Raw genomic sequence first — 27,453 nt, 5'->3', positions numbered from 1 at the left:
CAAACAGTAATATTGAAAAACTGAATTATTGCCAGCCTAAAAGCCCATCACATCCTGACTCTGTTGACCTACAAGAGATGCAGTTTCAGTTCCTGGACTTGCTGTATGAGCCAGATTTTCAAAAGGTGGCCTCTATTTGTTATCATGCTACTTGATATGTGGCTAAAACTCTTGCATATATTTTTTTTAAGAAGTCACATGCATGTGGAAGTGAATATCATCTGCCAACGCAGATTATAACGCTTAAAAATGTGCATACACCACCCAGTGGAGATGGACAGAAGCTTCAAGGAGAAAATACCAGTGGAGACATGCTAGCTCTGATCTAGGACATGAAAGGTCTCAGACAGGTTTTGAGGAGTCACAACCACCCTCCCTTTATGCGTAGACAGAAGGTGGGAAGTCAAAAAACATTTTTTCTGTTCTAACATGGGGTCACAGTATGGAAAAGGTTGAGAACCACAGATCTAAAATGTAGAGGATTCTACTATGGAAAGAGACAGATCAGTCGGTGAACCTGGTGGCATCTGGACTAATGCCTTTCTCCCTTTTCCCTGAGCCTGTGGAACAATATGATCATAATGCATTTGGACCAGGATTGAAAATGAAACAGTCATATGCTGGATAAGTGCCTCACAATGGCCAATCCAGAAAGCAGAACTAGAGTTGTGGCCCTGTCTTCTTCACAAAATGAGGGCCATGCTCTCAGCTGTCTTTAGTAGTTCAAAAGTGAAAAAAGATGGTTCCTAAAATAAGAGCAGGAAAAAGGGTAAAATTCAAATACTCAACTTAACCAGTCTTCAGAGGTGAGAGATGCAATAAAGCAGGGTCAGATGTTGAGGGAAAGGTGGAAAGAATCAGTGGAGAAGTAAAATAATTATATGGTATTGTGATGCCACATGATTGAAATGTGACCATGTATATCATTGTTTCTACCATTATACAACTGCAACAAATTTTAAACAAAGTGTATCATGTAAGGTGTCAATGGAAAGTTATGATTTGCCGAGGATGATTATCCTGTTTATATGCATGTATCATTCTTGTATCTGAAGTTATGAATATTGGCTATAGATATGTATCCCAAATGTGTTTGTTCCTGGGGTGATACCCACCAGGTAAAATATACAATGAAGCCGGACAACTTTGTGTTGATGGTTCACTAAAGAAAATTAACTCTCACAATTGGCCACAGAAGAAACTCATCCAGCTCAGCAAGCCTTCCTATGGACACTTTAGAAATAATATGGGCAATAGCTGCTCCTGTGAGTCATCAAAGCATGTAAGGGCATGTGACTTGCTCATGTGACCCTGGACTCCCTCTTGTGCCTGTAATTTTCCACAATCTGAGACTGGGAGCTTTGTTTGGGACAGTAAAATCCCATCCCCATGGGATTGGGAGAACATATAAAAGACCCTGGAAAACTCTCCATTTTGTTTTAATTTCCTGCTTCATTTCTCTGGACTGGATTTCTAACAAGGAAGCTCTAAACAATGACTGATGATCCCCAAGCTGTCTGGGTAATTTCCAGAGAGACATCTGCAGACTAGCAGTTTATTCCATCACTGTTTCAAACCTAACATAAGAACTTTGCAATTACTTGCTTATATATGATTTCCTTAGCCATTTTAACTCTCCACTCCTTTTCTTTATAAATAAACCTTTAGATTTTAGTTACTGAAGGACTGGCAGGAGTCTGAATATTGTGTAAGATCTGAGTTAAATATTGACCTGGCTATGTAGCTGGTCTCTTGAGATCAGAAGAACTCTTTGTTTGATTAAATTGGTTTTCTATAACCACTCATCATAAAGTCTTGTGTCTGGGTGGTGAAATAAATGCTGGAATGCCTAAGGAAACTGCATTTTTGACTTCATGTTAACCAGTGTGGTGAGACAGACATTTACTTTTGTTACTGGCAAGGTACATCTAATGATAGAATAACTACCAGCCTAGGGTAAGTCTGCTCTATTTCTCAGCATTTGTCCTGAATCTGGCATCCGCAGCTGTGTGACCCACTGAGGCACAGTGACAGTATATCATTCTATTTTGTAAATTCTCCCACATAACTTTTGTATACAAAGACAGGATATTTACACCTGACATCAGCTTTGTCAACTTCTTAATTAGCCTTAATGCTTTAACCATGATAAAAAAAGTATAATCTAAATCATTTTATCTTGTGGGGCAAATGATAGGTAATGAGCTAATCCCAAACTGCTTCTACAAGTGCCAGGAATCCTAACTACTCTCTTATCCAGCGATCAGATCCTTCATACTCAACAGTACAATTTTGCTTTATCTTTACAAAAATCTGTGGTACACAAACTGAAAATGTGACAACAGTGTAAAATAAATTGAATGTCAACATAAATAACACCAGGGGACAGAGTCCTGATGGTATTACTCATTTTCATATTTAATAAAAACTCAAACTTTAAAATGCAAATGGTTTATTCTGTGGAAGCTTCAGAGTGCTGCAGATTTCATACGTCCTTCACCAAAGTTGTGGACCAGTTTGCCACAAGATACATAGGAACCTGCATACCTGTTAGGCTGTTTTAGTAATCTAGTATCAGGTTAATACACAGAATCCAAGTTCAAGAGTGATCCTCTTTCACCTCTTCCTTTTAACCTCCCCCACAAACAAGTGATTATGCTAGCAAAAGATAACTTAGACCTTTAGCCTGCCATGAGAACTGTAAAGGCAGACACTTATGCCTACACTGGGACCCGCTATTTTCAAATAAATCAAGTGCAGGGGTCCACCCAAATGGAGATGATTGCAGGAGTAGGTCCTAAATTTTAAAAAAAGAAGTTATTTACCTGTCATTACAGTTGATATTCCTTGTGTTAGAACAGTCCGAGGCAACCATATTTTTCTCAAATGAGAGCTGCACTAGCAACTTACTGGAGCCTATGGTCTACCCTAATGTGCATAAACTGGGGTCATTTGCCCTGCCCTCATCTTACTCAGACAGTGCAGCCCAGAGACTATAGGTCCCATCATGATGGGCTCAAAATGGAGAATCGCATGCTGGGCCTTGTAATCACTTCATTAAACATGAAGGTAGCCTTGGGGCACATTTTAAAACAACAAGCTTCACTATAGTCACTTTTTTTTTTAAGAGCAAGAAGTTCATCTTTATCACCACAATATGTTTAAGCAACTTTTTTTTGCTTCAGTTTAACTCTTTTTCTCAAATTTCCTAAAGTTCAAGGTACTGTACCCACTTAATTTTTGCTCAAAATTCACATGCTGTAAAACAAACTTTTACAAAACCCCAAATTAATAGAAATTTTGGCAAGATTTTTTAATTCCAATGGAAATTTGTATTTAAATAAAGTTTTCTACTGTATTTGCAAACAAAATACAAAATACAAATACAAAATACAAAATACAAAATACAAAATACAAAATACAAAATACAAAAAACAAAATACAAAATTTTGGCAAGATTTTTTAATTCCAATGGAAATTTGTATTTAAATAAAGTTTTCTACTGTATTTGCAAACAAAATATGGCAGTAGAAGGACGTGAAAGTGAAAATGACTTCAATCAATCACCACTGAATGTACTGAGAAAAATGCAAAAGGGAAACAAACAGCACAAAAAATGAAGAAACCTGACATTCAGTTTTAATAATGTAAGTAGTTATTGACGAGAGAGAAAAGTATTTGTTTACAACATATGATTTTTAAGTTTCCCATATTACTTCAATTTAATGATTGATTATAAAATCCCTGTTGATATTAGTATTAATACCTAATACTATTACTAGGGATGCAAATATGATCGCTTCTCCCAGCTGCAGCTGCCCATTTACTCAGTATTCTCCTTCCTCCATGCATCACTATCCTGTTGGGATCCAGGGAGTGGGTGGGTGGAAGCCCGCCCACTGCTAAAGGACCTCCCCCAGCCTAAGGGGAGGATCCACAGGTCCGGAATTCCAAATAATTATGGGGGACAACTAAGGAGATAACAGGAATGGTAGTGAGGTCACAGGGCTAAATGAAGGGAACCTGACGGGGACACTGAGCAGAGAACCCCAGACAGTGCCCACTGCTCCTTGAAGGCGTCAAGGAAGCCAGTGGATGCCGCCCAGAGGAACTCTGCCCAGAAGCATGAATGGACGGAGGAGCGGAAATAGCCCCTACAGTCGCAGGAAACCTCGTTGGCCAACCTCCTCTCCCTGGTTTTGTAGATTGCCATTTTGGCCAGAGCTAAGAGGAGGTTGACAAGGAGTTCCCGTGACTTAGTGGGGCCATGGATAGGGAATGCGTAGATGAATAGGTGAGGGGGAAAGTGCAACCAAAAACATAAGAATATATTCAAGAGGAACCGGAATAGGGGCTGCAACCTGGCATACTCCAGGCGTACATGCGCCAGGGTCTCCCTCATGCCACAGAAGGGGCAGGTGTCTGGGAGGGGAGTGAACCACACCAAGTACACACCTATGCTCATGGCTCCGGGAAGGAGCCATCAGCTGATGTCCCTAGTGGGCCTCGGCACCAGGGTGGAATATAGGCTGGCCCACTGGGGCTCCTCACCCTCCAGAGGTGACAGGAGGTCCCGCCACTTTGTGTAGGGGCAGGACACGAGGGTGAGGATCTGAAGAGTGCGGAGCACGAGCGGGTACAGATGTTTTCTTGGCACGGTCTGGAACCGAACCGGCTGCAACTCGTGCAGCTGGCTCACGGTAAAGGGGCATGATGGTCGGGAAGGTCCACAGGGCACGGGCCCGTTGAAAAGATCCAGAGGGCCTGGGGTGGAGGGTGGGCAGGCAGGGCGTACCCTCTCGCAGGACCCAGTCGAGGAAAACCCGAGCAGTGGGCGATAAAGCGGCCCTCACCTCCTGAAGTACGTGCCGGGTCAGTACTAGGCCTGGAGAGCCCCATGTGCCAAGCGAGCGTCAGGGGATCCAGCCAGTCTCCCCAGTCGTAGTGCAGGACTCTGACTCTGGTGACTTCCGCAAGGACCAACCTCTGGCGCACCAAGGGGGACTCTACCACCTGCACACAGAGCTAGAGGTTCTGTAGCAGGGGCTCCACGAGGAGATCCACCCCCTCGGTGGCCGCCATGGACCTAGTCCATGCATCACTATGGTAGACCGTTAAAAAAACAGGTAAATTAAGGCATCAAGTTAAGACTAATTTTCAAGTAAGTCTTAGGATGAGAAACTTATAGAAAACTGACAATCACCACAGTTTGAAAAGATGTTTAGTAGATGTTTAGGAGTTTAGTTGTACAGCCTCTCTTCTGCACTCAGCCTATTTTTATAGTGACACAAGAACATGACCCAGAATACCTAAAAATATTGGAAGCCATGAATACCATGTAAAAACAATCTGACAGATCAAATGTTGGCCAGTCATAATGTGGATTTACTTCCTACTATCGCTACTGTGATCAAAATGATTAGATAAAGAATAGAAATTCTAGATTTCATATCCAGACAGTCCTTTACAGGAATATACTACAGTGGCCTAGAGTCTACTGTTGGATGTCTTAACAGTAAAAATATTGATGTGAAATGGATTATAAGAATATGGTAGACAGAAAAAAATTAGGGAAAATATATACAAAAACGGAACACAGTGTTTAAAATCATATTTAATTCAACTCCTTATGAAGGTCAATAAATTACAGAGACATTTTGACTTTTTAAACAACTGTTAAAGCTAGTTCTTTAGCTTTCCAAAGTTTTGACGGCACATACCACAGGTAACTTGCCAGGGAAACCAAAATTCACATTTAATTTGCATAAATATTTAAATGTGAAAAATGAGGTGAAATTCACCATTGGGCAGATTCGCACAAGACCCTCCACAATATGGTGCACAGGGCCAGAATCAATTTAACCCTAAATGCATACTATTACATTTGCTTGCGTTTGAAACCTGCCTGATAAATTAACAGAAATTGCTTTACTGAGTTCAACAGCAATACAAACCTGCAGTGATCTGCTTTTTCTTCCCTCTTTGTTATAGGAAGAAGTATTTTTTCTTGCAATGAGCTTTGGGCATCCAGACTTGACCAGAACACGTTGTCACATAAGATTTTCGCCTCAGTTGCCCGAAATGCCTTAACAAGCCCTAATTGGCAATCTGCAGAAAAACCTCGAAAAGGGTTTTAAATTCACCAAAATTTTAAATTGCTTACTTGAATATAAAATGAGTGGTGGTAGTGTCAGGACCCTTTGGCATGCTTAGAATAGTAATTAGTTTTAAGAATAAAGCTTTAATTAAACAAAAATTAAGAATAATTTAAATTAGAAAATACAGTGATGGCGGCTATAGTATAGGATTACATAATGTAAAGTGGGAAATCCCATAGGAATGCATGGGAGCCCATAGAAATGAATAGGGATGATGCAATCAAGGCAAATTATTGCATCATTTCCTGTGGGGAATGACTCAGCAGAACCCCATAGGAATACACGATAGTCCACAGAAACCAATCGGACGTCCAGACAGGAAGTAGCTAGGGCTCATCCAAAGATCAGCTGAAAAACCTCATAAGGATGCATTGAGCCCATAAAAGTCTATGGAACAGAGGAGGAGCTTTTGGTAAGTGACTAATTAGCATATGCTAACCAGCAATTAACATATGCTAATAACTGGAAGCTGATTGGCTAAGCTTGAGTGTCACATGTCAATACACATGACAAATTAGCATATGCAAATCCCTGAAGGCTGATTGACTGAATTACAATAATAAAGTAATAGCTAATGAGCTAAACTCATTAGCCAGCAGGCTAAAGCTCTGTAGGGGACCAGGACCAGCAAGAGACTGGAGCTCTGCCAGACACCTGCGAGGAAGAAAAGTGCTTATAGAACAGCGGCTGCAGCATCAGCAGAACTCAGCAAGGGAGAGGCTGCTTGAAAGGCAGTTACAGCAGCAGCCCACCCAGGATTCCATTTCTGCCACCCGGCCAGTGGGAGGCCTCCGCAGCAGCCCAACAGCAGCAACCAACAGGCTTCTGTCTTTCCTGCGTGAGGTATTGCTTTCACCTAAGGGAAGCAGTCAGCAGGTGACCCAGCGGCCAGTGACAATGGGCAATAGCTATCGGTGCTCCCTAAATTTTGACAAAGCGAAGGACCTTCAGACAGTCTCAGAGGGAATCTTAAGAGGCCTCTAAGTCAAAATCTTTTTCTATTAAACATCCTTGAGCGTATGTGTTTTAAGTATAAATAAAGTTGGATGCCAGTGGTTTGAATGAGATCTCCCAAGCCATTTGGTACCTGCCACGCCAGCATGTACTAGATGTTTAATTTTAAGTGATTAATATTAGCGCTATCAATTAATCGCAGTTAACTCACGCGATTAACTCAAAAAATTAACTGCGATTAAAAAAATTAATCGCACTGTTAAATGATAGAATACCAATTGAAATTTATTAAATATTTTGGGATGTTTTTCTACATTTTCAAATATATTGATTTCTAGTACAACACAGAATACAAAGTGTACAGTGCTCACTTTATATTATTTTTATTACAAATATTTGCACTGTAAAAATGATAAAAAGAAATACTATTTTTAATTCACCTCATAGAAGTACTGAAGTGCAATCTCTTTACCGTGAAAGTGTAACTTACAAATGTAGATTTTTTTGTTACATAACTGCACTCAAAAACAAAACAATGTAAAACTTTAGAGCCTACAAGTCCACTCAGTCCTACTTCTTGTTCAGCCAATTGCTAAGACAAACAAGTTGGTCTACATTTACAGGAGATACTGCTGCCTGCTTCTTATTTACAATGTCACCTGAAAGTGAGAACAGGCATTCACATGGCAGTTTTGTAGCCAGTGTTGCAAGATATTTACGTGCCAGATATGCTAAATATTCATATGCCCCTACATGCTTCGGCCACCATTCCAGAGGACAGGCTTCCATGCTGATGATGCTTGTTAAAAAAAAATGCATTAATATGTGACTGAACTCCTTGAGGGAGAATTGTATGTCTCCTGTTCTGTTTTACCCACATTCTGCCATGTATTTCATGTCATAGCAGTCTCGGATGATGACCCAGCACATATTCATTTTAAGAACACTTTTACAGATTTGACAAAACGCAAAAAAGGTACCAATGTGAGATTTCTAAGGATAGATACAACACTTGACCCAGGGTTTAAAAATCTGAAGTGCCTTCCAAAATCTGAGAGGGATGAGGTGTGGCGTATGCTTTCAGATACCTTAAAAGAGCAACACTCTGATGCAGAAACTACAGAACCCAAACCACCAAAAAAGAAAATCAGCCTTCCACTGGTGGCATCTGACTCAGTTGATGAAAATGAACATGCAGCGGTCAGCTCTGCTTTGGATAGTTATCGAGCAAACCTGTCATCAGCATGGATATGTCTTCTGGAATGGTGGCTGAAGCATGAAGGAACAGATGGCCAGGATCCCCTGGGGGACTAACATGAAGGGTAAGGGAGTCCAGGAGAGCTGGCTGTATTTCAAGGAATCCCTGTTGAGGTTACAGGGACAAACCATCCCGATGAGTCGAAAGAATAGTAAATATGGCAGGCGACCAGCTTGGCTTAATGGTGAAATCCTAGCGGATCTTAAACATAAAAAAGAAGCTTACAAGAAGTGGAAGGTTGGACATATGACCAGGGAAGAGTATAAAAATATTGCTCGGGCATGTAGGAAAGATATCAGGAGGGCCAAATCGCACCTGGAGCTGCAGCTAGCAAGAGATGTCAAGAGTAACAAGAAGGGTTTCTTCAGGTATGTTGGCAACAAGAAGAAAGCCAAGGAAAGTGTGGGCCCCTTACTGAATGAGGGAGGCAACCTAGTGACAGAGGATGTGGAAAAAGCTAATGTACTCAATGCTTTTTTTGCCTCTGTTTTCACTAACAAGGTTAGCTCCCAGACTGCTGTGCTGGGCATCACAAAATGGGGAAGAGATGGCCAGCCCTCTGTAGAGATAGAGGTGGTTAGGGACTATTTAGAAAAGCTGGACGTGCACAAGTCCATGGGGCCGGACGAATTGCATCCGAGAGTGCTGAAGGAATTGGCGGCTGTGATTGCAGAGCCCTTGGCCATTATCTTTGAAAACTCGTGGAGAACGGGGGAAGTCCCGGATGACTGGAAAAAGGCTAATGTAGTGCCCATCTTTAAAAAAGGGAAGAAGGAGGATCCTGGGAACTACAGGCCAGTCAGCCTCACCTCAGTCCCTGGAAAAATCATGGAGCAGGTCCTCAAAGAATCAATCCTGAAGCACTTAGAAGAGAGGAAAGTGATCAGGAACAGTCAGCATGGATTCACCAAGGGAAGGTCATGCCTGACTAATCTAATCGCCTTTTATGATGAGATTACTGGTTCTGTGGATGAAGGGAAAGCAGTGGATGTATTGTTTCTTGACTTTAGCAAAGCTTTTGACACGGTCTTCCACAGCATTCTTGTCAGCAAGTTAAGGAAGTATGGGCTGGATGAATGCACTATAAGGTGGGTAGAAAGCTGGCTAGATTGTCGGGCTCAACGGGTAGTGATCAATGGCTCCATGTCTAGTTGGCAGCCGGTGTCAAGTGGAGTGCCCCAGGGGTCGGTCCTGGGGCCGGTTTTGTTCAATATCTTCATAAATGATCTGGAGGATGGTGTGGATTGCACTCTCAGCAAATTTGCGGATGATACTAAACTGGGAGGAGTGGTAGATACGCTGGAGGGGAGGGATAGGATACAGAAGGACCTAGACAAATTGGAGGATTGGGCCAAAAGAAATCTGATGAGGTTCAATAAGGATAAGTGCAGGGTCCTGCACTTAGGATGGAAGAATCCAATGCACCGCTACAGACTAGGGACCGAATGGCTAGGCAGCAGTTCTGCGGAAAAGGACCTAGGGGTGACAGTAGACGAGAAGCTGGATATGAGTCAGCAGTGTGCCCTTGTTGCCAAGAAGGCCAATGGCATTTTGGGATGTATAAGTAGGGGCATAGCGAGCAGATCGAGGGACGTGATCGTTCCCCTCTATTCGACACTGGTGAGGCCTCATCTGGAGTACTGTGTCCAGTTTTGGGCCCCACACTACAAGAAGGATGTGGATAAATTGGAAAGAGTCCAGCGAAGGGCAACAAAAATGATTAGGGGTCTAGAGCACATGACTTATGAGGAGAGGCTGAGGGAGCTGGGATTGTTTAGTCTGCAGAAGAGAAGAATGAGGGGGGATTTGATAGCTGCTTTCAACTACCTGAAAGGGGGTTCCAAAGAGGATGGCTCTAGACTGTTCTCAATGGTAGCAGATGACAGAACGAGGAGTAATGGTCTCAAGTTGCAATGGGGGAGGTTTAGATTGGATATTAGGAAAAACTTTTTCACTAAGAGGGTGGTGAAACACTGGAATGCGTTACCTAGGGAGGTGGTAGAATCTCCTTCCTTAGAGGTTTTTAAGGTCAGGCTTGACAAAGCCCTGGCTGGGATGATTTAACTGGGACTTGGTCCTGCTTTGAGCAGGGGGTTGGACTAGATGACCTTCTGGGGTCCCTTCCAACCCTGATATTCTATGATTCTATGATATGAATCTTTAGCACAAAAGGCACGTAAGTATCTTGTGATGCCAGCTACAACAGTGACATGTGGAAGCCTGTTTTCACTTTCAGGTGACACTGTAAACAAGACGCGGGCAGCATTCTCTCCTGCAAATTGTAACCAAACTTGTTTGAGCAATTGGCTGAACAAGAAGTAGGACTGAGTGGACTTGTAGGCTCTAAAATGTTACATTGTTTTATTTTTGAATGCAGGGGGGTTTTTTGTACATAATTCTACATTTGTAAGATCAACTTTCATTATAAAAAGATTGTACTAAAGTACTTGTATTAGGTTTTAATCAAAATAAATATAAAATGAGCACTGTACACTTTGTATTCTGTGTTCTAATTGAAATCAATATATTTGAAAATGTAGAAAACATCCAAAAATATTTAAATAAATGGTATTTATTATTGTTTAATCGCATGATTAATTTGTTTAATCTCTTAACAGCCCTAATTGGTATATGTAATAAATATTGTTATAAGGTATAGAGTACTAAGTGAATTATCATATTGTTATATGTGGTAGTTAATTGAAACTGTAATGGTAGGGCTGTGTCTTTATTTGCCACACCGCTTCATGTTTATACTGTAACTCTATTACAGTAACTTCTCGCTTAACGTTGTAGTTATGTTCCTGAAAAATGCGACTTTAAGCGAAACGATGTTAAGCAAATCCAATTTCCCCATAAGAATTAATGTAAATGAGGGGGTTAGGTTCCAGGGAAATTTTTTTCACCACACAAAAGACAATTTTTATATATATATATACACACATATATACACACACACACTATAAGTTTTAAACAATTTAATACTGCTACACTGCAATGATGATTGTGAAGCTTGGTGGAGGTGGTGAAGTCAGAAGGTGGGATCTTTCCCAGGGAATGCCTTACCGCTAAATGATGAACTCGCAATCAGCTGAGCACTCAAGGGTCAACCCATTGTTGTTAACGTAGACTCACCCTCTACAAGGCAGCACGAATAGAGGGAGGGGAGACAGCATGGCAGACAGAGACACACACTCTGTGTGTATGTGTGTGTGACAGAGAGAGAGAGAGAGAGAGAGAGAGATATTTGCATTGCCCCTTTACGTACGCTGACCCCACTCTAAGTACACTGCCTTTTTAAAGTAGATCAGCAAGTTGAGACAGAAGCTGCTGCCAGGAAGCTCCCTCTGTCCTGAGCTCTGTCCTTGTTGTGTCGGCTCTCCCCCCCCCCCCCCCCCCCCCCGCTCTATGGAAATGGGATAAGCGGGGTTCAGGAGGAGGGGGACATCCTGACATTAGCCCCTCGCTTCCCCCCCACACACACACACGGCAAGCAGGAAGCACCTCCAAGGCAGAGGGCAGGAGCAGTACATGTCAGTGGGACAGCAGGAAGGACAGCTGAACTGCCAGCAATTGATAGCCTGCTGGGTGGCTGCTGCACAGGGAACTTAGGGGAGTGGGGAGCTGATAGGGAGGCTGCCAGTCCACCCTGGTTCCAAGCCCCCACCAGCTAGCTCCAAGGGGCTGCTCTTTCTGCGAGCAGTGGACAAAGCAGGCGGCTGCCAAATGACATTATAAGGGAGCATTGTGCAACTTTAAACTAGCATGTTCTCTAATTGATCAGCAACATAATGAAACAACGTTAACCAGAACGACTTTAAGTGAGGAGTTACTGTACCTCTATCTCTACTCTTTTACTGTAACTATTCACTTCTAAATAAATATTTTTGTTTTCGAATAATTTATTGTTTGTTGTCTAATCTTGGAGGGCTGTATCCCTGTCCTTCAAAGGAAAGTTAGCTAGCTGCTACTTTCCCGGGAAAATCACTTACGGCAGGCCACAACCTTTCATACCGAAATAGATAAATTGGAAATAAAGGTTTTAAATTAAAAGCAGTGTTTCTAAAGTAACATCATTGGCTTAATAAAACTGAATCAAAATCTTCCGGTAACAACATAGGAGAAACAAAAACATTGTTTTCACAAATCTTCTTCTGAATCATTAACCTCAGTCTTTTGAGGTAGTCTCCTAATACCAATTATCAAATCAATAGTGAGAAGGTTTGTAACACAATGAAGAACAGAAGCTACTAACTGATATTTACAATACACTGATTCTAGACCTTGGTGATGCATGGGCAGCTGCTGATTAGCTTGAAGTGCACTAATGGCTTTGAAATAGACCTGAGTAAAACTGTTCTCTTTTGTTGTCTTGTAAAGGATTTTTGGAATGCTTAGCAATGCATCAGCAATTACAGTAGAAATAACAGCTATTTTTGGTTGTTGGCATTGTTTTGCATAGGAATGGAGATGATAATGTAACAGGATCTCAAAGTTACCTCCAACTGGCAAAACTGACCCTGCCTGTATGACCAAGTTGGTGTAACTTTGGACTGTGTGTTTATAACTCTTCTCATACTTAAATGGAACTATACGATTGCCTGGTTTCCAGTTCTCCTTAGCAGCTGATGTACTGGTGTTTTCTATAGCTGTCATAGCATCATTACAAATCCTGTGGTTGTTGACAACTGGCTCACTCTTATTCTTTACCCACATTTCACTTGGATGCTTGCATTTCAGTGGCGGTTTCTGTAACTCTCTTCCAGAACTACCTCTGTCAATTAGTGCTGAAAACATAAGATCACTCTCTAATTCTACAATGGGCATGGCTAGGCCTGAGGATTTTTGTAAGTCTGTTTGATTACATGATGGATTTTCACCTACCCATGAAGAAGAGTCTATAAACTGTTTTTCTGTTTCAGCCATAGATGTTTTCAGTTGTTGGTCATTGACCTTTTCCCTGTTACAAGAAATATTCTCCATTATGAGTTTTTGTTGAGTAGCTGAATGTTGCCAACTACAATGTACAGCTTTTGATGCATTATTTGGGTTTTCAGGTTGTGCTTTACATCTGTAACTCAGATCAACTGCTTTAAATAGTTGCTGTAACATTTTAAATGCTCCATGAAAAGCAGAGGCATGCAGTTCAGTGACACCATGCACTGGTCCACAAAAGATTACACAATGAGGCTGAAAGGCACATGTCCTTGTCAAACCAAGATGAACATATCTCTTGGAGCCAAGTACAAGAGGCCGACAAAATTTTGCCATCATGGTTTCAGTGATCTCACCACGTATATTGTCCCGAGTAGGTATAAAAGGTGAGATACCTGTGGTCTTGCAGAGAAGAGAGATTTCTTCTGATGATAAACACTCTACAATAGATATACCACTTATTTTTGCATAGTAACTGACTATTTCCTGTTGTTTCACACTTGACAATAATACTTTTATATTGTTGTTCTTCAAGTGTTTCATTATAGCTTCTGTTCTTTTTGTAATCCAGACTTGGGATGCCTGACACTGAACTTCCGCATTTACAACAAACTCTAAACCAGAGGCAGAAAGAGGAGAGTGGATCGATTCTGTTACAATTAACATTCTTATGTCCCCATCTGCTGGACAGTACACAGCAAAATCTCTGTGAAGAACAAGTCCCTCTAAGATCCTGGAATTTGAAACAGGAAGACCTGTTACAGCAGAATGCAATTCTACAAAATATTCATTCACTAAATTCAGCATTTCATTTCTACCATTTTTGAAAGGTATACACCTGTAATAAAAATCACAGCTCAATTGGGAAAGAAGCTTCTGATGACTATTTCCTATTCTTCCACAAAAGTAAGCTTCGAATATTGACTCCATTGTGTCCCTATGTATCTCTCCTTCCCAACTAGAAAAAGCAGATAAAAAATGTTTTCTTAGGTCTTGTGACATAATGTGGTCCAATATGTGAGTCTGAAATGTCATAAGAGACTGAGATATTTGCTTCAGACTGTGACAATGTTTTTGATATCTATCTCTCCTTTGAATATCTTCAAAAAATGGAGATCCTTCACTTTTATCAAGAATTGCTTGAAGTCCTCTGAGTAATTTGGACAATAGGATGATGAATGTTTTAGCACCATCTCCAGTCATGCTGTGGTGCCTGGAGACACAAGCTACCATCATTCTGGTAGAAAAAGGAAAACAAAGTAAATTAAGGGGGGCTTTTACCAACACATTTTAATTAATAGTTTCAATTTATTAACAAAAGTGTTTCAACTATTCACTTTTCAAAAGATAATACTAGCCACTCATGACTGATGCTCCATGTCTGCCACTGAGGTCATGGATTCCGTGGCTTTCCAGGACTACTGTGACTTCTGAAGCGGCCCATGTAGCTGGCTTGGGAGCCACCTGAGCAGCACAGGCAGCCCCTGGGCCAGTCGCACTAGCTGCTGCTGGGGCAGTCTGCCCCCCCCAGCAGCGGGAGTTTCGGTGTGGGGGCTGGGTGTGCGGGGCTGTGCTTACCTGGGGAGGCTTCCCGGAAGGGCAACAGGAACGCCCCTCCCTCAGCTCCTAGCTCCACCTACTGCCTCCGCCCGCAGGCACTGCCCCTGCAGCTCCCATTGGCTGCAGTTCCCAACCTGTGGGAGCTGCAGAAGCAGGGCTTGGGGCGGAGTGGAAGCAACATGTGGAGCTAGGAGTTGGAGATCGCTGCTTCCAAGGAGCTAGGTAGGGAACCTGCCCCCACCGCACCTCCTGAGGAGCCCCTGGGCCATGCTTCCCCCCCTCCCCCTGCAGCTCCCATTGGCTGCAGTTCCCAACCTGTGGGAGCTGCAGAAGCAGGGCTTGGGGCGGAGTGGAAGCAACATGTGGAGCTAGGAGTTGGAGATCGCTGCTTCCAAGGAGCTGGGTAGGGAACCTGCCCCCACCGCACCTCCTGAGGAGCCCCTGGGCCACGCTTCCCCCCCTCCCCCGAGTATCCGTGGCGCACCTACCCAAGTTTTAGTCAGGGGTATATAGTAAAAGTCACAGACAGATCATGGGCTATGAATTTTGTTTACTGCCCATGACCTGTCCATGACTTTTACTAAAAATACCTGTGACTAAAACAGAGACTTACTCATGATCCACTGCAGGTTCTTCCAAGGTGTCATTTTAACAAATGGAAAGGTTTGCCCAGGGCTTGAAAGATAGGCCAGACCCAGAGGTAGGCAAGAGGCAGGCAGGCACCAGTGACAGCAAAAGGCCACAGCATCCTAGCGAAAAGCCCAAACCCCTCCCTGTCCCCAGGTGCTGCGAAGGGCGAGGGCCCTGGCCTATGCTGGGGGCAGGGCAGGGGGCTGTACTGCTCCCATCAGCGCCCGGCTCACGGAGGGGAGGATGAAGCTGGGTGGGTGTGAAGGGGTGTAACGCAGCCCCGGAACTGCTGGCAGACGCTGCTGTGCGGTCTCTGCCCAGGGTGAGCAGCTGCCCCTCGTTTCATGGATTTCTCTTCTCACTGCCGCCCGCCTGCTGCGAGGGCACCAGTCGCCACCGCTCGGCCCCCGTGGCCTGGGCCGGAGGAGGGACGTCCCAGAGCTTCAGGGGCCGGCTGCGGCCCAGGAATCCGGGACCCCCGCACAGGGGCGCTCGGCTCCGAGGCGCTGCAGGCCCGGCCGGCTCACGTCCCGGGCGTTTCGCAGCCACAAGCCACCGAAACGCGGAGGCGGCGCCGGCCGCCCCGAGAAGGCGCGGGCGGCATGTACCCGCCGGGCGTTACCTGGCCGTGGGCGGGCCGAGGTTCAGCGCCTCCAGCACTCGCCTCCCGTCCCGCGTGAGCAGCGTCTCTCCCGTCGGGCGGGTCAGGAGCACCTGCCCCCCGCGCGGCCCGACCGCACCCAGCACCGCGCTCGCCAGCGCCTCGGCCTCCTGCACCAGCCGCCCCAAGTCCAGGGACGCCGCGGACGCCATGGAAACCGCCCGCCGCTGTGGATCTCCGGCGCCGTGACGCCATCACGTTGGAAAGCGGTAACGTGCCCAGTCAAAGGGGAGGGGTGAAAACTCCCACCCCTTTCTGCCGTTCGGGGGTGGGGGAGGGCGGAGCACGCGGCCGCCTTTTCTAGTTCGTGCCGCGTCTCCCAGAGGCCGAGCCTCGCTCTGAGCCGAGCCGCTCGTGAGTGGCGCGTGCGGGTACGCGCGCCTCGGGGGAAGGCGGACCTGGCCCTCCCGCTAGGAGCAGGGGGCGGGCGATGCTGGGGCTCACGTGGGACCGCCTGCCGCCGCCTCCCGCAGAGCACGTGTTAGCCGCGCGCTGGGAACACGCTCCGTGGGGCAACACGGCGGGGACTGCGCGGGGTTAGGCCCTGGCTCAGATAAGGCCGGGGGAGGGGGGACGGAAGCCGAGTCTCCTCTTAGTGAAGATCCGTTTCTGGCGCTGCTGGGTGAGGGGGAAAGCTTGGAAGGGTGACCCCCCTGCAGCACAAAGGCTCACACCTGAGGGCAACTCTAAAAAGGCCTCTACAAAGAGTGGATGTTTTGGGGCGCGACTTAGTGTTTGAACGCTTGGCCTTGGCAACCCAGCGCTGGCAGGGGTGCCTGGTTGCCGACAGTATTTCAGAAATCCTGGACAGTTTCCGTAGCACGATGCTGTTCCTAGCCCTCTCGTTGGTGGCTTGGTTCTGTCTCGCTTCGTGGTGCTCAGCAGTCCCTTGCGACACAGCCATACGTGAACAGGATAAATGTTGCCTTGTAGACAGGGACCATCATTAATTTCAGTCTCCATAACAGTAGCATTCTTTGCAGGCCTTCCCTCTTATTGCAAGGCATAAGACATCCATACCCTATGCCGGGGTGGGCGAACTGCGGCCTGGGCGCCACATCCAGCCCCTCCAGACATTTTAATCAGGCCTTCAAGGTCCCAGGGGGAAGTGGCGTCAGGAGCTTCCTCCCTCCAGCCAGGGAGCAGGGTGAGGTCTTGCCCCACTTCGCACAGCTCCCAGAAGCAGCAGCATATCCCCCCTCTGGCTCCTACATGTAGGGGGCTCTGTGCACTACCCCCACCCCAAGCGCTGCCCCCGCAGCTCCCATGGGCCAGGAACTGCAGCCAATGGGAGCCACAGGGGTGGCCCTGTGGACAGGGCAGCACACAGAGCTGCCTGCTGCACCTCCATGTAGGAGCCAGAGGGGGGATATGCTGCTATTTTTAAGAGCCGTTTGAGGTAAGTGTTGCCCAGAGCCTGTCCCCATCCCATACCCCTGCCCCAGCCCTGATTCCTCTCCCATCATCCAAACCACTCAGTCCCAGCCCGGAGACCCTCCTGCACCCCTCCCCACACCCCCTGGAGCCTGCACCCCCAGCTGGAGCCCTCCCTCATCCCAACCCCTAATTTTGAGAGCATGGCCCACCATACAATTTCCATACCCAGATGTGGCCCTTGGGCCAAAAAGTTTGCCCACCCCTGCCCTGTGCCCTTCCCAATTAACTTACTGCTAAAACTATTCAGTAGTAGAATTCAACAGCATCTCAAGATAATGGAGCTAAGCAAATTACAAACTACCCAAATGGACACAGACTAACAAACATATGATACACACACAGGAACACTCCAATATATGGCTATCTATCTACATCTATAGGAGCACAGCTTTTGGTGCAATCTCAACCAAAACAACAAATTCCTTCTCTCAAAAAGCACAGTGATAAAAACTTGTCACACCCCACTCCTGTATTTTTATATATATTTTAGGGATGTCAATCGCAGTTAATGCATGCGATTAACACAAAACAAGTAAACTAGATTTTAAAAAATAGTTACAATTAATCGCAATTTTAATCACACTGTTCAAAATAATAGAATACCAATTTAAATTTATTATAAATATTTTTGGATGTTTTTCTACATTTTCAAATATATTGATTTCAATTACATCAAAGAATACAGTGAGTAGTGCTTCACTTTATATTAGTATTTTTGATTATCTTTTTTTACAGTATAAATATTTGTAAATAAAAGAAACAGTATTTTTCAATTCACCTCATTCACATCCACTCAGTCCTACTTCTTGTTCAGCCAATTGCTAAAACAAACAAGTTTGTTTACATTTATAGGGGAAAATGTTGCCTGCTTCTTATTTACTGTCACCTGAAAGTGAGAACAAGCATTCGCATGGCATTGTTGTAGCCAGCATTGCGACCAGATATACTAAATATTCGTATGCCCTTTCATGCTTCAACTTGGAGGCTCTAAACTTTTACATTGTTTTGTTTTTGAGTGCAGTTATGTAAAATTCTACATTTGTAAGTTGCACTTTTATGATAAAGATTACACTATAGCGGTGGCTCTCAACCTTTCCAGACTACTGTGTCCCTTTCAGAAGTCTCATTTGTCTTCAGTTTCCCCAAGCTTTACCTCACTTAAAATCTAGTTGCTTAAAAATCAGGCATAAAAATACAAAATAGTGTCACAGCACACTACTGAAAAATTGCTTACTTTCTCATTTTTACCATATAATTATAAAGTAAATCTATTGGAATATAACTATTGTATTTACATTTCAGTGTACAGTATTTAGAACAGTATAAACAAGTCATTGTCTGTGTGATAAATGAAGTGGAGGGGTTACTCCCTTTGATGGACTCCCAGCCAGTTAGCTGTAAAATCCACGTCAAGGCTGAATCCCCCTCCGTCATTTCGAGTACAGAAGGTGGGGGCCCACAAGGATTTTAAAAATTAATACTTCCCACTCCAGGCTTGTATTAAGCTCCCAGAGTTACAGCTTTTCTCTGACCTTGGCTTGGTAAACACTGACACCACCCCAATGCAAAAAAACAAACACACACTGGACCCAGGAAGGAGTACTTCAGAATACCTCCACGTGGGGTACCCTCAAGCCCTTTCACCCGCCCTCCGGGGAAGAGCTGAGAAAAAGACCAAAGGAAATTAGCTGTTGCTACCAGCTAATCAAACATACACAAACCTCTTAGGACACCAAAAATCCAATTCTGTTTTTAATAAAATTTACCTTTTTTTAAGAACAAAAGGGAAGAAAATACAACTGGAACTTAGGCTTTTGCTAGATTTTAAAAGAGCAATTCCAAAAATTAAGCACCCAAAATAGTTTTCTTGGGGGTTATCTTAAAGGTTACAAGCAAAAAAATGCATCTGGGGTTAGCACAGAGGAGTCCACAAGCCTTAAAAAATAAACAGAAATAAACCTAATTACATCTTCCTAAACATTCCTAATTTACTTACATGTTTGGGTTGTTAAAAGTAGTTTTAGATACGATCTGATGGTTTTTATATCTGGTTCAAACTTTACACAGCATTCCTATTGCCCTCTCTTCAGCCCAGCGGGAACAACAAAGGGAGAAAGAAAAGGAGTACTTGTCGCACCTTAGAGACTAACCAATTTATTTGAGCATAAGCTTTCGTGAGCTACAGCTCACTTCATCGGATGCATACTGTGGAAAGTACAGAAGATCTTTTTATACACACAAACCATGAAAAAAATGGGTGTTTACCACTATAAAAGGTTTTCTCTACCCCAACCCCACTCTCCTGCTGGTAATAGCTTATCTAAAGTGATCACTCTCCTTACAATGTGTATGATAATTAAGGTGGGCCATCTCCAGCACAAATCCAGGGTTTAACAAGAACGTCGGGGGTGGGGTGGGGGAGGAGGTAGGAAAAAACAAGGGGAAATAGGTTACCTTGCATAATGACTTAGCCACTCCCAGTCTCTATTCAAGCCTAAGTTAATAGTATCCAATTTGCAAATGAATTCCAATTCAACAGTTTCTCGCTGGAGTCTGGTTTTGAAGTTTTTCTGTTGTAATATTGCAACTTTCATGTCTGTAATCGCGTGACCAGAGAGATTGAAGTGTTCTCCGACTGGTTTATTACCAGCAGGAGAGTGGGGTGGGGGGAGAGAAAACCTTTTGTAGTGGTAAACACCCATTTTTTTGATGGTTTGTGTGTATAAAAAGATCTTCTGTACTTTCCACAGTATGCATCCGATGAAGTGAGCTGTAGCTCACGCAAGCTTATGCTCAAATAAATTGGTTAGTCTCTAAGGTGCCACAAGTACTCCTTTTCTTTTTGCGAATACAGACTAACACGGCTGTTACTCTGAAACAAAGGGAAAGTTTCTTTCCCAATTTTAAAACGTTCTAGCCTTCCCATTGACTCTTTTGGTCAGGTGCCCATTTTTTTTCTTTACCTGGGGGATTTTTTAATCCTTTATAGGTAAAGCAAGTAGCAAACAGCTACCAAGAGGGATTTTACAGCTAACCAGCTGGCTGTCCGTCAGTCAAAGGGAGCCCCCCCCTTCATTTATCACAGTATGAAATTTTAGTTTACACTGATTTTGCTAGTGCTTTTTATGTGACCTATTGTAAAACTAGGCAAATATCTGGATGAGTTGATGTATCCCCTGGAGAACCTCTGCGTACCCCCACGGATATGTATAATCCTGGTTGAGAACCAGTGCACTATAGTTCTTGTATAAGGTGAATTGAAAAATACTATTTTTTTTTAAAATTCAAATATTTGTAATAAAAATAAAGTGAGCACTGAATTCAGTATTGTAATTGAAATCAATATATTTGTAAATGTAGAAAAACATCCAAAGATATTTATAACAAATTTAAGTTGGTATTCTATTATTAACAGTGCAATTAAAACTGTGATTAATCACAACTATTTTTTTAATCTTGTGATTAACTGCGATTATTTAAAAAAATTATTTGCCAGCCCTAATATAGGTAAAATCACCACAACATCTTAATACTAACCTTCACACCGAATGAGGAAAGCCACCTCAAAGTAGCCTACTACATAATTTATAATATTTGGTCTAATTACTTAAGTGCCAAGACATGCTCCCTGAGGAAATTTTAATCAAAATGAGAACATGATATCCTAGCAGCAGCAGAAGAAATAAACAAACAGTACAACTTAAATTGCCAGAGATCTCTTTACAGAGGCTTCATTTTGCAAGACTCTTACCACAGCAAAACACCTACAATAGATACCTTAGGCAGACCAAATACTAAATCTGTATTCAGAAACCGGAAACAGAAACTAAATAAGGAGCACTGGAAATCCAGGGATAAATGATTCTGTAACCAATTTGAAGTGTTCCTCTCAGTACCATTCCTACCATCTGTTTAAATGCAGTGGTGTCAGACACACAAATATGACTCAGCATACTGTGCTTATGCTGTTGGTGACATCTCTTTATTCTATTCATTAGTCATACAAAACTATTGACCAGTGGTAGTGCTTTAATTTACAAATGGCCATTTAACAAAATGTTGAACTCAGATGTACATTTAAGCATGCGATATGGTCACAACTTCTGGATCTTTCTAAAGAATTCATAGTAGTTCTTATCATACTACATGGAGCATGTTTTTTAAAATAACCTGTGCAATACTATACTAAAGCAATTTTAACATGATATATGCAGAAACAAAACATACAGGAATAAAGGATTTTCCCCCATATAAATATTTTAGTACATACATTCACATTCATTTTTGTCATGGGATCTGGCTCTTTACATATTCTGTGAATTGGATTAATGAAACACTGGTCCTATACAGCTTTTGTATAACAGTCCATTTTCAATTTTCTAAAAAAAATATAACAGTACAAAAATTCAAACAATATGTAACATAATAAAAAGTGAATAAAAGTGTGCTAGTCTGAGTTACCGGAAATCCTGAAACTAGAGAAAAATGAAGAATTAGATAACAGTGGCAAGCTATGTATTTTAAAGAGCACTTTCCCCATGCAGTTAAATATACCTTTGGTTTGTAGTTTGTACAAAATGGCTAGATAATTAAAAAGGTACCACATGCTAAAGGGGAAGATTTTCAAGACACACGAATGGGAGTTGGGTGTCTTGTTGCCCTTTGTGCACTTGAAAACCTCTCCTCCCCCCAGTTTTTCCTTTGTATCAGTTAATTTCTCGATTAAATTTAGTCAAGTACAAAGCGAAGCCAAAATAATCTGTCTGTGATGTTAAGTTTTTATTATGGCTATTTCTGTAATATCACAAACAAAGCACTGCAGCTTCATTGTACAGAAGAACAAAAAAGCAAAGATCAGACATACTGCTCACTAGCTAGAAATTCTAGAAAACTGAAACAGAAGTGGAAGGATGGATTTTTTTATAGTGATTTCTGATTTTTAAAAAAGTCTGACGAAGGGGGAAAGGTAGTCTTCAAAAACATAGCCCCCACAAAAGGTCAGCTGTATGTATGGCACAAATTTGACATGTCTTCTTTATACACCTCAAAACAGTGTGAAATCCATCAAGAAGGCACTGTTTACAATATTCAGAAATATCTGACTATTTTCAATGATGTCCAAAGAGTTCAGGATATATTTGAAATACAATGATTAGTCAAACTTTTATAAGAGTACAGCATTCTTGTTTACAAAAAAAACTAGGTGATGAAATAATGGCCTTTAAGAAAAATGACCACCAAGTTATGCTAGACAAATACACTGAATCCAAATTTTGTTTCATTAACATTAAACAGACAAGAAGGATTTCCCAAAGGCACAGAAGGGCACTGAACTGTAAAATCCATGAAACATCTTACAAGACAACAATAAGAATGAAGTTTTCAGGATTTAATTTGGAGAAAAGAAAAGAAAAAAAGACATACTGTACCCTTATAAATAATGCAAACGATTTAAAAAATAACCAACATATGAAATACAAGAAACATTATCTATTGCTGGAACTGTGCTCTTCACATGACGCATACTTTCTTTGTAGGTCAATTATTCCTAACTACAGTAGTTAAGTGGCAAATTAAAGGCTTAGAGTGCATTTTAAAAACAATCAAAAAACACATGGCAACAACCATCAGTTCAGAATATTTCCTAATTCCTGTACAAGAAAAAAAATAAAGAATCTAATCAAGTGAGAAAACAAGTGCTCTGTTTTAAATATTAACAACTAGCAGGAGGCCACTGCCTTCAGACATCTGCAAACTGTACAAGCAGAGTTTTTATGACTATGTGCAGAATCTTCAGTAATAATCTGATAATCTTCAGTACAGAATATTTCAAGATCAACTACACGTGGTGGCTAAATATGAAGTTAATTATGTATTAAGAAAAGGCTTTACAAACCAGGTCTGTAATCAACCTTACCCTAAAAATCAGGCAATACATACCTTTTCCTGCTCACATAAGGGAATTACATACAAAGAAGAGCAAAATAGGAATTATCAGGCTTTCAGTGCATGTGCTTTTTAGAATATGAGTAATAAATGCAGCTAAGAGCGGACCTGTTGCTTTACTTTTTCATGAAAAAATTTCATGAAGTACTCTTGCCTCTTGGGACCGGAATTAAACCAACAGCTCTTATATCTTAGATAGTCAGACTCTAAAAACATTGAGAGAGGAGAAAAAAAAATCATCTTGCATGTAGGTAAGGGCATTTTGTCTAGCTCCATCTTATTCAAGTATATGCATATGCAAAACATAAGAGTTGAAGTGGGCAGGATCTCAAATATGGAATATATGGTGTGCATACATGTATTCTGATATTGGCCAAAACACCGTCAGCTAGCGATTACAATATTTTGGCCTATACAATTGCAGCATGAGTATAAATATGCAGTTCTATAGATGCTTTCAAATCAATACTAAATTAGTTTAAAAATATATTCGTAAAGGGCTTCTCCTTAACTGCCCTTGAATAAAGCAGTTAAAACCCATAAATATTGAGCAAGATGGACATTTTTAACAAACATTTCTTTTAAATTTAGATAAGTTATTACCAAATATGAGGTTCAACACATAAAAACTGTAGGAATATCTCAGGGATCTAATATTACTGCCCAAATTCTTGGTGTAGTGCTAGTTAGCTCTCACATTTGCCTACGTATTATCATGTGTCCCTGTCGTGTATAGCACAAGTTATATGAGTATACCAATTACATTGCAGGTCTTGGAACAGATCTGCATAAGAGATCTCTCTCTTTCTGTTAGTGGTGTAATGACAATCTCTGTGCAATGCTGGCAATGTCAAATCAGTATTACAACATTCCATTTTCATCTTTTAACCTACCCTTTATGTTGTATCTGCTAACCTTTTATATATGTCTGCCACCTTTAGTTTCTATTAGGGACTTATTGTGTTGAACTATCTCCTCTTTACAGTAAAGCTCTTTCTATATTTTAAAAATTTAATCACAAGGTGTAGCATGGTAGTGTTCCAACCAAGTTACAAAAATTTGGTTGTGCCTGTGTACACAACACCAGTCTAGATTATAGTCATGTTAAAGAACAGTGCTGTAGAGAATCGTTCAAGACAAAACTACATTAGGACAAAGGGGTGAGGAATTACCAAATTTAAACAGGATGCTTAAAGAGTAAAATTTGTCTCGTGTGGGGGCAATAAAGGAGTGGGGAAACCTGTATGTTAGGGACACAGGAAGATAAAAGCTGGTTAGACGAAGCACAAATCTAACTAAAATTTACTTGCATTAACATTGGATGAGACTGGTGGAGCACAGGACTCTCAGCCCAAGGGAAGGTGGCTTTAAAACACCATTGCATCCTTCCAGTCATGGGCTATTCTAGGGGCTGGAGAGGCCCATGGTGTTCCCTAGAGAGCCCTGGGGCCTGTTTAAGTTAGCGCATTCCTGAAAGGCTGCCGCATCGACCACAGCACTGCCCAGAATCTCTGCACTGCTGTGGCCCTGCCTCCTACTTGCCAAACCTTGAGAGGGGCTTCTTGGAAAACAGCCTTATGGCGGTCTTCCCCAGCGTCTACACCAGGGAAGGTCTCCCCATCTAGGACTTGGGATTCTAGAGCCCCTTTTAACTTGTGTAAACGGGTCAAAATGGGGGCGGGGGGGGGGGGGGGGGAGGGAGGAAGAGGAGATCTCACCCTGTAAATGCTGGTATCTAAACTTAATTTTACTTAAAAAAATTGGTTGTTTGCAAACATATCAATTAAGACCAAAACCATGTTAGAATAAAAAGTTATATTTAAAATCCAATTTCAACTTCTATATTATTAGTTTGTCCAATTGTGGAATATTGGGATGAGTTCCAGAGTGTGTATATACTGCAGTAAGGAGGAATTTAATAAAGATTTAAGGCTTCATCTTGCTCTTAAATAGCTAAGGGTTGTTGCTGTGTATTTTATAAAATTAGCAGTGGTAATCTAATAGCAGGACTGAACTCTTAGTTCTAAACTGCCTTTCATTTTGGAACCTAACATCAAGCCCTTCACACTAAACACAGCTTTGCATGTTAATATTTTTTTCTGAGTTACAGAAACACCAAATAAACCATTTGATAGCAGTAGTCTTTATCTTCTTCAACTTATTGGAAGTTCCCACACAATTTAATTCAAGTTTAGTAAACTGAGAAAAATTTAACTACATAGTTATAAATCCCTGACATATGGGTTCATAATGGAAATGTTGGTGGACCATTAATATAGTAGTCTTTATGGGTACTGTAGACTTGTACAATTCATTCTATGTACAATGTAAGACAATGTTTTTAATAAAAGGATTGAAGTGGCCATCCATGAAAATCTAGTGGTTTGTATATCACCACCATAATCGAGAATTAAAATACTGCCATATATTTAGAAAAACCTCCTCCCAAATCAGAGCACTAAAACACACAGATCTCAGGTAAAGCCATAAACTCTGTGTTGAGCCAATTCCTATTACTTATGGTGCTTACTAATGTATTTGTTTTGTTTGATTTGAAACATGTTTCACCATACTTTCAATAAAATAATAAAGCTGGTTATTTCAGAAGTTATTTTTTTACAAAATTGTTAACTTAAGTTTGTTCTTTTCTCAATTTATCTTCATCAATAGACATTACATGTCCCCACTAAGAGGGGAACAGATTTCTGAATTCTGAGTTTGACATTTTCTGGACGGAAATTTGTTAGGACAACCTATGAGATACTATAGATACAAGGCTATTGTTGTGTTTGTGTGACGCATACACAAAGAGCAAGAGTACTGGCACTTACACATTTCCCACTTCAATTGGCTAGGCAGGAATACAACAGATCTTGATCCATGTACGCATAAAGATTTGAGGTGAAGTTCTTTAAGTTTTAACTACAGGACTCTTTTAGATAATATTGCATCATTTAAAGTCCAAACCAACTTAAAATATGGTCCCCGTAGTATATCAGCATTCCAGTTCAAAGAGTCTTTTGTTCAGACCTTCTATTTGAATAAGAAATTGATGATAAGTTGCAGCAGAACCATGAGAAAAATAAAGACATAGTGCTTAAACTGCAAGAAATTGTTTTCCAGGGGTGGTGAATTTGAAGTAACACGGTTCCGCAGAGCCATAATATCCCTGTAAAATATAAAAAGAAACTCTCTTAAGTGGACATCCAGATGATTGAAACAGTTTCTTACATTATCTGTCTTCTGTTAGGAACACCATGAAATATCAAGAGGCTATTTTCTTTCAGCTTTTGGAGAAAAGGTTAATTGATGTAATTCTTCTACTGGGCTTTTAGATACACAATATCAAGACACTAACCCAACAAAAAAAAATAAAATAAAAGACCTAAAATGAGAGATAAAATGGCAGGAAACTAACGTTTCTCATCCCAAACTCCTCATATTGTTGAAGGCCTTGGAGTCTGCAAGTAAGAATACGGCAAAGCAGAAACATAGTCAAGAATTGCATTTTCCTTCATGTTCAATAGATACTAGTCAACACATTCTCTTCAGTTAAACCAGGGGTCAGTAAACTTCGGTATGCGGCCCAACAGGGTAATCTGGTGGGGGGGGCCACAGGACATTTTGTTTACGTTGACCATCTGCAGGCATGGCCCCCCACAGCTCCCAATGGCTGCAGTTTGCCGTTTCCCCCACAGTGGGCAGTCAATGTAAACAAAATGTCTCGTGGCCCGCCAGCGGATTACCCTGATGGGCCGAGTGCCACAGGTTGCTGACCCCTGAGTTAAATAATGCAAATCCTGTTTTGTAGTTGGCTATTGAAGGTAGCAGAAAGAAAAAGAATGTCAATCTCAAAGTAATACATACACAAACTATTAGAAAAACACAACTGTTTTAATCCCAACATCCGCAAA

The 27,453-nt window shown here is 42.0% G+C and overlaps 2 protein-coding genes across 12 annotated transcripts in view; both read right to left on the bottom strand.

Moving 5' to 3' along the window:
* Positions 1-11,333: 11,333 nt before the first annotated feature.
* BBS10 (Bardet-Biedl syndrome 10) lies at positions 11,334-16,366 on the bottom strand. The gene is given in 3 exon segments (XM_037886230.2): positions 11,334-14,542; positions 16,118-16,326; positions 16,328-16,366. Coding segments are annotated over 3 exon segments (2,265 nt in total). The 5' UTR covers positions 16,352-16,366; the 3' UTR covers positions 11,334-12,510.
* A 5,187-nt stretch (positions 16,367-21,553) lies between these two features.
* Positions 21,554-27,453, bottom strand: part of OSBPL8 (oxysterol binding protein like 8) — a 190,539-nt gene continuing 184,639 nt past the window's right edge. For all 11 annotated transcript variants that reach the window (XM_037886202.2, XM_043547538.1, XM_037886186.2 and 8 more), the window contains one exon: positions 21,554-26,708. In XM_037886202.2, the coding sequence (XP_037742130.1) occupies positions 26,573-26,708 (136 nt within the window). In that variant the 3' untranslated portion in view covers positions 21,554-26,572. The remainder of the gene's footprint in view (positions 26,709-27,453) is intronic.

The sequence above is a fragment of the Chelonia mydas genome, chromosome 1, assembly GCF_015237465.2.
Source record: "Chelonia mydas isolate rCheMyd1 chromosome 1, rCheMyd1.pri.v2, whole genome shotgun sequence".
In the NCBI taxonomy this organism is placed as follows: domain Eukaryota; kingdom Metazoa; phylum Chordata; order Testudines; family Cheloniidae; genus Chelonia; species Chelonia mydas.
Note: the sequence above shows the minus strand (reverse complement) of the source record. Positions and strands in the feature narration are given on the sequence as shown.